The sequence below is a fragment of the Pterocles gutturalis genome, unplaced genomic scaffold, assembly GCF_000699245.1.
Source record: "Pterocles gutturalis isolate BGI_N339 unplaced genomic scaffold, ASM69924v1 scaffold13691, whole genome shotgun sequence".
Taxonomy (NCBI): domain Eukaryota; kingdom Metazoa; phylum Chordata; class Aves; order Pterocliformes; family Pteroclidae; genus Pterocles; species Pterocles gutturalis.
Genome location: NW_010105644.1, coordinates 4,457 through 17,008, shown reverse-complemented (window position 1 = coordinate 17,008; position 12,552 = coordinate 4,457). Strand labels below are relative to the sequence as shown.

At 38.7% G+C, this 12,552-nt stretch overlaps 2 protein-coding genes across 2 annotated transcripts in view; one reads left to right on the top strand and one right to left on the bottom strand.

Moving 5' to 3' along the window:
• SCG3 (secretogranin III) overlaps window positions 1-2,708 on the top strand; it is a gene marked incomplete at its 5' end in the record, with an annotated part of 26,401 nt that extends 23,693 nt beyond the window's left edge. The window contains one exon of the mRNA XM_010087481.1: window positions 2,146-2,708. Within this exon, the coding sequence (XP_010085783.1) occupies window positions 2,146-2,264 (119 nt within the window). The remainder of the gene's footprint in view (window positions 1-2,145) is intronic.
• A 5,605-nt stretch (window positions 2,709-8,313) lies between these two features.
• On the bottom strand, window positions 8,314-12,140 carry LYSMD2 (LysM, putative peptidoglycan-binding, domain containing 2). The gene is made up of 2 exons (XM_010087480.1): window positions 11,803-12,140; window positions 8,314-9,072 (listed from the first exon to the last, which is right to left on the bottom strand). The coding sequence occupies exons 1-2, from the start codon at window positions 12,138-12,140 to the stop codon at window positions 9,021-9,023; spliced, it is 390 nt and encodes a 129-aa protein (XP_010085782.1). The 3' UTR covers window positions 8,314-9,020.
• Window positions 12,141-12,552: the final 412 nt, after the last annotated feature.

Here is a 12,552-nt window from a genome sequence, read left to right as displayed (position 1 = left end):
CTGAGACCACCTCCCCCCCCGTGAAAATCCCCACCCCCCCCGCCGGTAGACATCGGCTGCTGGGTTTTCTATCACATTTAGTCTTCAAAGAACATAACTGTGAGACATTTAACTAAGACCTGGAAATTGCATGTTCAGATTTTTCACAAAATACTTAGGTAGTTTCTAGTTTCATAACACTAACAGTAGCCATTTAGGAATGAAAGTAAATTCTGTAACTAATTGCATTGGTAAATGGCTTGATATGAGTACACAAGTAAGACCTCACTTCATTTACTGTAGCAGTTTCACAGCTCAGTGTAATGCTGCAGCTATTGTGGTGAATATAAACCAAAGCTGATTTTTCTAATTTCTTGCACAAATTAATAGGTTGTAAATAAGTATTAGAAATTAACAGTTATCAATTTCTAGAAAAAAATCAAATTAAATTTCCATGTGGTATGCAGATTAGCCAGAATTGGATAGTATCTTAATGGGTGTAATATCTTAATGGGTGTAATCTCTTATAGAATATTTAGTAATAAAACCTTCACATCTCCACATAGTGATCCTGAAATTGTAAATAATATTCTAGAAGAAAAATAATCTCGGGAATTTTTATGTGAATAATGTGGATATTGCATTAATTTATTATTTTTTGTTCCATCATTTCAATTCCATGATCTCTTTCACTGGAGACTCTCATTCTGTCAACATGAATGAAATGTCACAACCTTATTATTAAATTGCTAGGTACTGTTTGTCCCTGGTACTCAGATAGGATGGAGAGACAAACAGGCTACATTCTCTTAAGTAATGCTGGTAACAGACCAGATGTGAAATCCTGGCCTCAGTACAGCAAACAGAAAAATTCCTGTTAACTCAGATATGGAGAGGACACCTCTGCAGGAGTGGGGAATTATGAATATCCATTTTCTGTATTATTCTCTTGAAACTGCCTTATACTGTTATAAAAAATGATTGCAAGCATTAATTTGCTTCTTAATGTCTTTCTATTTCTATCTAATTTTGGTCACTCAACCATAAAGAGACAGAAAATCATTACTGTCTGTTTTGTTAAGAATGTATAGTTTGAGAGAAGGTCCTTCCATTTATTGCTGTATGGTGATATATATTGGACTGGATTACAAAATCAGTATTAATGTATTCTGAAGGTTCTGTCTGTGGAATAAGTAATTTATATGTAAAAATTCAGGAAGTATCTGTTTTTGTGAACGATATTAATTCATTTAACTTAGTATGAACCCTTAAGACACTGATGTTTTCCAGACTACTGACTTGTGATTCTAACAAATTCAGCTTTACATTTTATTGCAGTAAATTATGGAACTGAAACTTGTATTGTGTTTATGTGTGAATATACTGGATCTGTTGCCAGAGTTACAACTACACAATAGGTTACCGTCTTATGTTATTTGAAAGATTGCTCTACAGTAGAATTATTTTCATGGAAAATAGGGATGCTTTCCAGCATAGGAAGAGTCTATTTAATGTGTGAATCATGCTGCATAGATGCAGCCGTCTATCTTTTCTGATAGGAAGGAAGGGTCTTTCAGCTCTGTATTGCAGATTGACACCCAAAGATTGCCCAAGACGACTTTGACACTAACACTGTCATAAAGACTACTCACTGCAGTACTTTTCATGTCAGGGTATTTTATTCTGTATCAAGGTAAATAATTGCACTATTTCAATTTATTTTCAGGAAGTTCCTTTCTTGAATTTCCGCTACAGGTGTTTGTAGGAAGTGGGAATTTTTCTGGGATTTCAATAGGAAACAGACAATTTAAATCCTTTGACTCTATGACAGTTGTGAAAATAATAGGGTTTAACACCAGCTTTTGCATGCAAACTAGAACAACAAGTCTCTGGACCAGAAAACATTCTTGCTTTAGCATTTGTCAGCAAGCAATCAAGAATAAGAGATGATTATTCCTCTTGAATAGTAAAAGCACCATGACATGTTAAAAGGCTTCGTGCAGGCGGGGTTTTTTTTTCAGTTGTTTTCACAGGTTGCACTTTTAGTGAATTCCCTTCATGTTGGATCAAGTGCATTTGTTGGATAAACTTTACAATGACGTTGTTTCTTAGGTGAAGCGGTGTAATGGCAATGACTCATTGTGCAAATGAATTCTTATTTTTCAGACTATGATCTTTCAAAGCTGAGAGATTTCATTGATCAGCAAGCTGATGCTTACGTGGACAAGGGCATCCTGGAGAAGGAAGAGGCTGATGTAATTAAACGCATATACGGCAGCCTGTAAAAAGATAGTGGCTGCCAAACACGTAGAAAACTAGTATAGCTTCCCCCACTCCCGGCTCAATGACTTATGATCTGTTATTTTGAGGTTATCATTAGAAATGCTCTGTTTACATTGTACTGACAACTTTCTAGACAGAAATCAAGAGCTGTAGTGCTCTGTACACTGACGGCACACTGTATTTTCCTGCACTCACAAGTCAACCCTAAACGCCAAATTCTGACACTGAATCTCTATTTGACAGGGCAAATATTTATGTAATGTTCTCTTTGATTTATTATTTTTACTTGGTTTACTTTTGTAGATAAACCAATAATTTCTGATGGAAAATTCTTTTAATGCTACGTCTTTTTGCTCTCACTCCACTAGCTTTCTATAGATGCAACTATGTAAAGGGCATTATTAGAAAATAGTTCATAGTTCTCTAAATAAAACATTTGAAAATAATTTACCTATTGAAGTTTTCATTAATCTTCCAAAAATCTTGTTTTTAAATCCTAATACTTTTTTTTTCTTGACCCTTTTTTATCTATTTATGCAGTATTCTATAACTTGGATGATAGTGTCCTTAGCTAAGTGATACATCTTTGACACTACAGCTAGCTTTCATACTGCAGAGCTGTATTCTCCCCATTGTTGCTTCATTCAGCATGTACAAACATTCTCTTTGGTGCACCATTCGATGATTGTGCATACATGATTAGTTGAATTCCTGAGGATAACAAGTGTAAATAGACATTACTTTATTTAAAGAAAAAAAAAAAAAAAGGGAAAGCAATTCAAGTCATTTTGCATGGGAAGGGGAGTTTGCAACTAGAGATGTTTTTAGGAACATGGGCCCTGCTTTACAGAAAGATTTAAAGAACCGATCATATCTCAGCACCTCTGAATATCAAAACTGTGGTGTGTTTACTGACTTCTGATCTGTGTTGAGCAGTATTATTTTGGAAAACTATCTTTTGGGCATATATATGCTATCATTAGGCAAGAATTTGGTACCCCCTAAAGAATGAAAAAGGAAAACAAAAATGTTGCCCTCATTCTTTTTCCTCAACTTACAGTTTTTGAAAAATGGTTTATGAGATCTTTTGTATATAAGTGAATGGACAATTTTATGTCTGAAGAACTCATGAAGTAAGATCAAAGGTAAATAAGTTTTTAGAAATGTAAATTTTAAACTGAGTTCCAGAATATATAAGGCCCGAGATATCCCCTGCAGCAGTCATTTGTCTAAATGAACTCCAGAAAAGCCCTGTTCTATTTACCTGCAGGTTCTTTGTTAATAATTGAGGTTATCTGTCCTCTGATTTTTTTTTTTTTTTAAACTCTGATACAGTCAAAAAATGGTAGCTAATGCAGAGGCCAGTATCTTCCTGCCAATGAAGGTAGATGCTGATTTACAGCACTGCCCGCCCTGCACAACGTTCTTTAAATGTTAAATGGGCAGATAATTTCCTTCCTTATTTTCTCAGCATAGCTGGAGATTAAGGAGGAGGAGGACATTTGAGCAATGCTTCTTAGCCAACTGAAGTAAACGTTGGAATCCCTGCAAATCATAAATTATCAACTACACATTTTCAACGGAGCATTGTTGGTAACAAATAGTAAATGAATGTGGTAACAACGAGGTGTGACAGCATATCTATTTGAAAACTAATCATACATAAGCCAACGAATGCTTTCTAGTGTACAGAAAGTATGTCACTACCTGCTCATATACATCTGATATGGGTCATTGAATTGCAGTATCAGTCACTAGTGGTGGTATTTATTTTAAGATAAAAACTGTATCCAGAAATGCAGTCAATGTAACCTTCTTGTCTGAAAAATAGCCCCTTAGAAACAGTAGAGAAAATAGAATTCCTATTATTCCTATTATTTTGAATCTGTATTTGTTCTCATCTAAACCCTCTAATCTTTTGTGTTATTATTTGCTAATGTTCCCAAAGAACACAGTTTCTTCTCGTCCCTATAGATCTCAGTTGTTTTCTGCAACAGCTTGTGACTTACTCCTTATGTGACCATCACACTGGAAAAGTGGACTTTTGGATTTATGAAAGAAATCAGGAGCAAGATAACTAACCATAGACCTTTACAGCTGGGGAAGTGGTAGTGACCTACGATCTACATTTAAAAAACAAAAAGGACAAATTTCTTTCCCCAGTGGCTACTTAAAAAAAAAAAAAAAAAAAAAAAAAACCAAGCAAACTTTCTTCTCCTGTCAATATAATGAGTAGTATAATAATATTTTTAATTCTCATTTGAAGTTGGGTTCTTACTTCAGCTTCTCAGGAGGCTATGCAAGAGTCTGGTAATAATGGAAAGATGTCACCAAACAGTGACCTGGGATTATGAAGAGTCTGTGTCCACAAAAAGGCTAGTGCAATATTTTTGTAACCTCTCAGTGTTGCAGATTTTGTAACTTCAACAAAGCATAGATGACATAATCTTAATGATTCTATGATTCTATGACATCATTTAGAAAAAAAGAGTCCAGACAATGGGTATGACCTCATTTTAGTTCAGAGTATGCACATTCTTGGGCACGTTCTGTGCTTACCCTGTTGCTGTGCATCACTTGGGGTACACGCGTAGACCAATTAGACCAACCTGATGACTATCTGAGAGCAGAGCAAGCCCTCTGACGGATAGATGAGCAATCTCAGCTATGTTCTTCAAACTAGATTCACTTCTCATCCTGCCCTAGCCCATTAAACTTGCTATTTGAATGCTTAAAATACCAGTTTCTTTGCTGGTACATCAGATGAACATGTATTGGTACATCACAGCCTCAGAACTAGACAGTAAAAACACAGCCAGCGTGATGAATCACCCTGCAGTTCTAAAAGGCTGTGACTTCAGCTAAATAAAATCAAACCGAGTGATGCGAGTTTCAACCTGTGCCACAGATCAGTCCTTACTTTGAAGGGACCACTTGGTGCACATTAGCACTGCACACCTGCTGCTAGTGTGTTTAGTACATAATTAGTAAATCATACCCTGTCAGTGCTTTCCTTTTTCTTGGTGAGAAAGTCATTTTCAACACCTGCACACCTCTGGTTCTAAATTGACAAAAATCAGTTTCTGTGTTGTTTGTATCTCTGCTGGATCCTTCAGAAAGCCTTCGCTCCCTAAATTATCACTGCAAATGTAACAAGTACAATATATATGGTATTCCCCTTCTGAGATTTTCTATTATATTATTGTTTCTGATACTGTACTTTATTAAACACTTTACTACAAGCTACAGTAGTACGAGGCTGCTTTTGTGTGTTAAAGAGGATACATCTTTTCTATCCATTGCCCAGCTTTTCAAAGGCATCCTGCACCATGGAGCAACAGGAGTTCATCGTGATGTCTGCAGGAAGGGGGATGCCCCTCTCTGAGAACGTCAGATGCAACGACAGCACCTGATGGCTGAGCTGGCTGGTCTTAGAGGGGTTTAGTAGCCTCCAGACACATTACAAATAAGTCCCAAATTAAAACTTTCTATCAGATATGTCCTACATGTCATTTGAAAAGACCCTAGTCCAAGCCTGCCCAAGTTTTGACTTTTCAAGCTTTGACTGAAGAAATACGTAAAAGCAAAACTACAGAAGTGCAGGTTTCCCACCACAGAACAGCTGCAAAACATGGAATTTTACCTGCGCTATGTGCTTCACTTCTGCCTGGAATTGCCCCATTCCAGCCCTAAACCACACCTGGTAGGACTGGTGTCAACATATAAACAAAAATGAAGCTACAAGTGTAGGAAGAGTAAAGGCAGAGTGAGAAGCAAAATATACAGCATAATATATAAACAATATATAAAATATACAGGAAAACCTGACATTTTATTGAGTCATATGACAATGTGCATTAAGATATTAAAATTTTAGAGTTATTCCAGAGTCTTTAAGAACCCCCTTTTTACAGAGTGGGAAAACTTCACCTTGAATCACTCCGAATACCTTGCAGATATGCCATTTCCAGGCACCGTTTTGTCTCCTCTGCTTGGTTTTCCTCGGGGCTGGGCAGGGCCCCCACAGCAGCAGCACGGGGTGGCAGGGGCTCCACCAGCGAAGGGATGTGGGAAGCTTGCAGAGGCACAGGAAAGCCTTTTCTACAACTATTTCACCCTTAGAGAAACAGCAGGCGTTCGGTGCCTGTATTTGCCCTAGGGATCGGAACACCACATCTATCCACCTGGAAACCAGAACAGGCATTAATTGAACACAACAAAACTGTTACTTTGTGCCCACAGTGCAATATGCTGCCGGGACAGAGAATCCCCATCAATTAGTGCTCAGGCAAAAGCCAGGTTGCTGCTGCTCACTGAGGAGACCTGCCGGCCAGGGCCTGTCAGGGCCCAGCTGTGCCCAGGGCTCATCAGGCCCCACAGCCCGCTGGGAGGCCCGGCAGCCATAAAGAGCAGCCTCCCCAGGTTAGGGTGAGTGGGGCTGGAAGAGCCAAGGCAGATGGAGTGGAAGAGCTGAGCTGCTGGGTTCTTGGGATGCCATGAAGTGTCTGTGTGGCAGGCAAGGGGCAGGGACCTGCTCTGGAGCTGCGGCAGCAAGGTAAGGCCTCTTGCAGGTGGTCTTGGTTGATGTTCTTCCCTGTGGGAAGGTGCTTGTGTGGAACAGGTGGGTTGGGTGTCTCTGGGGGGTTATAATAATGGCTCTGCAGTGGGTGCCATGTTGAGTGCTGCTGTGATGGGGCTGCCTGTGAAGAGAGGTGCCGTGGGTTGGTCAGGGTGCTGCTGGTGTGGCTGCTGCAGGGGAAGGGTGTGTGGTCACGGCTCTCTGCCTGACCCATCTCTGGCTTGTTCAGCCTGGCATAGTGCTTCTTCCTTTGCACTTCTGTATGGCTTTCTCAGTCAGGAAAAGTAGGTGTAAATGGTGTCACCGATCTTCTGCCACTTGTCCTGGAGGTCCTCTAAGCCATGAGCACGGTGGTGCTCTGGGGAAGGATGGAGTTAAATGGGGCTCTGCCAGGAGCTTGGTCAGCCTCCTGTGGCTGCCAGGAGATGTGCTCAGTGTGCAAGGAAAGCCATGCTTCTGACCTGCTCAGAAAAGCACCCTGGTCCTGCATGTGCTGGATGGGTAAGGGTATTACAATAGCTAGGCCTCTAGCAGAAAAGGATTAAATTTTTCTGTAGGTTTATAAAATATAACTGGGCTTGAAGCTAGGATCACCTTTGGAAAAGTAGTTTATTCTGGCTCTTCTAATATCCTACTGAAATTAACTGACAACAGTAGAAATTACTATCCTGTAAGGAACAGATACATATCCCAATTTAAGAAAGATACAAGACCTAAAACATTCTCAAGTCTCTTCAAGGAAAATCAATACTTTCATTCGCTCTAAGCTTTCCCTGTTCTTGTTAATTTGTGTGCCACTGCAAACATCCTCTTCAGAATCAGAGCTAGAGACAAATTGAATGAGCCTGCTGGGCCTGGGTTCCTGCAGGCTCTAGGGAAATACCAATTCCTGCTTAGCTTTGAATTTTTATTTCTAGTTTCAGTAAGTTAATGTAACTTTCTATATTGCTTCCATCTTAACATATTGCAGAAAGCTCTTGCTTTGAGGGAGCAATAAACTATATAAATGAGCTGATACACAGGAAACAGCATCTGTCATGGTGGAGGTGCAGCAATTCTTTACTGAGAAGAGTTTTGTGAAGCTTACTGAATACTTGTAAAATATTAGGATGCTTAACAAGAAGCTGCTAATACATTAACCTCAGGGCAAAGAGTGAATGTAGTCTGCACCCTGCCTTCCTGAGCTTCAGGTGGGGTCTGCTTGCAGACTTGAACACTGGCATCTCTTCTCAGAACAGCAAAGGCTTACCAGTGTGGCTCTTGTTAATTTTAATACAATTTTCTTGACTGCCCAACTAGATCAAATAGTTCTTTGAGGTCTCATTTACGAGGGTGAGCTACTATGTGGTAAAGGTAAAGCACATTATTTGTCATGAAATTAGTATCTAATAGCTCATATAACTAGACATACCATTCTTTACAAAAACCAGACTAGGACCAAGCTGACTTCATTATGAACAAACACAATGGTATTTTTGTATTTATTAAATTAAAACCACACAAAATATAACTGCACACAAGAACACACATCTGATATTCCAATGTCATATTTCACAAAGAAAAATCTCTTGCTGTAACTCTTCCCTTTAATTAGCAGAAATCCAATTTCCAAACAGTCGTTTAACCACAAAGGCTTTAACCAGTCAAAACAAGACAAATTCCCCTTTCCAGGAATACATCATAATGACACACAGAGTTCAGAGGCAAGTTCTGCAGCCCTGAAGTAGACAAAACTTCCACAGTAAACTTGCCTGTGCTTGCCAAATAACAGAAATTTACTTATTTTCATAGTTTGTAATTTACAAGCAAACTTGTTTTATATTTTTAAATACTTAAAACAGATTTCACTTTAACAAGTATTTACAAAATCTTTACTAAAGATCAACATCCTGCATAAAGGTGACCTCAAGGATATATTGTTGCTACCATGCTACAGTTTGCACAGAAGGGGTAAAAAGGCCATTGCTAGTTTTGGAAGGCTTAAACCCTTTGATATAGCAGAAGGACATTAACCTATGGAAGGCAGAAGAGGTCATAATTTCAGTGCAATTACCCATTCATGACTTGTTTTAAGTACATCAAGATGATGAGTCCAAAAGACTTGGGTTTTGACTTATTGACCATTTAGTTCTTTAAGAACTGATTTCATGGAAAGTTTTCAGGCCATCACATCCGTCTTCTACTGGTGATACGAAGAAGTTGCATAGGGACCTTCCTCATTCTCCTCCTCTCTAAAAATAAAATTATCGTAATCATCAGATCAGGAACATACCATGTCTCAACAGTAAACTGTAATGGAAATGCAGATAACCAGTTTTCCTCGTGGATCAAAATAGGCTATCATTGCCTGACAGGAGTACTACTTGCAGTATGCTACTGTTCTTTATACATATCTGGAGTTCTTGTTATGTTGTTTCAATAACAATGCTGAAAACAAGTAAAGCCGTATAAATTCAATAACATCAGAAAGTTTAATGAGCTATTCTTGACACTATAGTGCCAAATCAAAAAATACTGTAAAGGCTAAACAAGTGGAGGACATGCTGTAGTTCTAGTTCTGTTTTCAATTTATTTTTTTAAAAAAGCAAGCTTTGTTTCAGCCTTTTGAATGGCAAGGGGTGCAGATGGACCAAATGAGGCAGTAACAGGAGCAGTCCATCATAGTTGTAGCTAGATCTGGTTCTTGATGCTGCAAGGATATTTGTTGAGTGGACTCCTTGATGTATACTCCCTGTACATCAATCAATATTGAGACTGATCACTTGGATTTTTTTTAGCAGAAAACAGTTGCCCACAAGTGCTATTGTTAATGCAATGACTGGATAAACCATGGTAGTGTTGCTATTAAAAATCCTCATGAAAGATCAGTCTGCCTACAGTTTACTTGACAATATTGCCTTTAAAAAAAGCGGTCACGTAAACCTCTTGCAGTGCAGTGACCAGTACTAATTCAAGCATGCTAGTTACTCCAAATACCATTTTCCACTACTGTAGCTTCAAAACTGTGTTCCTGAGAGCCTATTCTTAAAGCTGTTGCAAATCTTAGTGTTTTGGTGAGAATGGAAAGATTTAACAGTTGCTACACTGAACTTCAAAGGATTTCCAGTTACTTTTAATACTGTACATGCCTCCATACAAAGGTACAGTTATTCAAATAGTCTAATCTTATAAGGTAAAAACTACACATTTCAATAGTATTCCAAGCCCCACTCATGCATACTCACTTCTAAACATGATTATTTATCTACAATTTAAATTCCTTGGGAGGAAATTCAGTACCAGGCCCTCATTTTCCAAGTTATAACTTATGCAATATAGGAAATAGATATTAGTAGTAGCAGTGTGCTATTTGTGCAGTGTCACTCTCACTGTATTTGCTCTACTCATGGTGCAGCAAGGTCTAAGTGAATTTCCTCCTGCAAATTAGCCTGTTATTTTGCTGAGGTGATGTTGAAGTAATTACCTTCCTCTGGGAGGGACTGTGGTTTCCTGTCACCCAGCTTAACTGCTGGGTCAACATCTACTCTCATCTGTTTTAGATAAATATGTCTAATGATCTGAGAGTCAGCAAGGGCACATATTTTGATAGATGCTCTACGTTATTTCAAGTATAACAATGCAAGTGAAGGAGTCTGAATAGAGAAGGATCTATTCTTCCTCTTTCATGTAATCAATTCAAAAGAAAATGATCGACAAGCGTGCTAACAAGATGTGAAAGCATTCTAGCCTTCCCTGAGACAGTAGCTCCAAACCAGTGGTGTTCCGGCAATGGAGAGCTCTATGTGGAGTGCAATAGGTAATGAATTACCACCTCAAGCTGTCTTAGGGGATATTTCTCCAAATGAGGTTTGTCCAATTGCTAAATGCAATATACTGCTCCCCCTCAAATTTTCCTCTACTGAACTAAGTTTTTTAACTTGCCAAAAAATTCCTTAACTTCTTAAAGAAATGACAACACTATTCATTAGATTTGGTTCTGAAAAGTTACTCTTTAACATGAAAAGAATGTTGCTTGCACTTAAAATGGGAGTATGTGAAGTGAACCAGGATGGTGGAAGAAGTTTTGCATTAAATTTGCAAGAGCAAAGTATGTATCTACAGGTTTAACCTCTCTTCAGCTCTCTGTGGTAAGAGAAGCAATACCAGTTCCCTGCAGCCATACCCTTTATTGTCATGAGAAATGCCACTTTGGCATCGTGCACTAAGGCAATTTCTGTGGAGGATAAACAGGCTGGACAACCAGCCCAAAAGACTGCTTGTGAACACACTGAGGAAGCTGGTCTCAAGGACATGGGAAAACAAACACTATTGAAGTTCATTTGTGCTCTAAGTCTTTCTATAATCTCCATGGGATGCCTACATATGTGAGGGGATAATCACCATGGCAGAGAGGTCAAAAGGTTCTGCTTTTTCTATGAATAAAGTGTGTGGGAGCTCCTGGCTGTACAAGAGATAATGAAGAAAAGACAGAAGTCTGCATAGGTGTATCCAGAAAGGGAGGGACTGCATAGGGAAAGGAGCTAGGATTGCTTACCTGAAACTGCAATGTGGAGAATATTTACACAATTATGAAGCAATGTGGGACAGAAGAAAAATGCAATCATGCCTTGCTGTACACAGTCAGCTTCCACATAGGCCTTGGCTTAGTACTCTACTGAAAGCTGTGGGTTTGCTTGAGTAGTTGTTCACTTATATAGCAAGACATCTTGGAGAACACTGGCCTTCTAGCATTCATGGAATATTATGGCTATTCTATAAACAATGTATTGTGAGGCTGCCTTTATAACTGCTATATCAAGGCACCTGCTAATGGTGTGCTCTGAATGTATCTGGTGCATTACAATAGCATGGACTTGCTGCTGACAAATTAAAACTACAGATACCTCGCAAAGAGGGTTCAGCTTAGACTAAAAAGCCTTCAGGATGAGATTAAGATGTTAAATACTAAAAGTGGCATTTACCTGACATTGTCATCTTTCAGTTTTCTGGCTGCTTGTTTGGATAACTTAATCTGCAAGTCCAACCTCTGTAGGAAATCTTTGGCAGACAGTTCTTCTGGTGCAGTGGGCTGATTATCAGGTTCTTGAGGACTGGGAGAAGAACTACTTTCTTCCTGAACTGTCACTTGTCCTTCATCACAAGAAGGGGAGCTGTCAACAGTTTCATTCTCAGGAGACTCCAGTGAATTAAGTCCATTGAACAGTAATGGTTTATCTGATATAACAGGAATATTCAGGGTTTTCCTCAGAAATATACAGTCATTAGTGAACAGTTTATTTGCCCTCTTTATTTGTTCCATCTGAAAAAGATAAGAAAAATGTAAGTTGTTAGGCTTTGGCAAAGTATAAAGTACTAACTTTCTGAAGTAGTATAGTAACCTTTGGTTACAATAAATCTATATTTTCTTTACAGCAGCAATGACTTCAGGAAAGGATTTTTCTTTTTTTGCTAGGAGATATCAGTGTATGTTCTGTCTTAGCCTTGTTAACTCGACACCCTAGCTTCTTCCTTTTATGTACACTTGACTCCAAAATACTGGTCTTTCTAAAGCCTTGCACTACCTAAAGATGTTGTTCTTGAATAGTCTTCCAACCTCTACACAGGCTCACATGAACAACTTGCCAAAGAATAAAAATTCTATTTGCAAGAGTGCTGCTGATTTGGATTTATATTAAAGTAAGGCTCAGAATTGCTAGCAGCTGCTGTAGGTG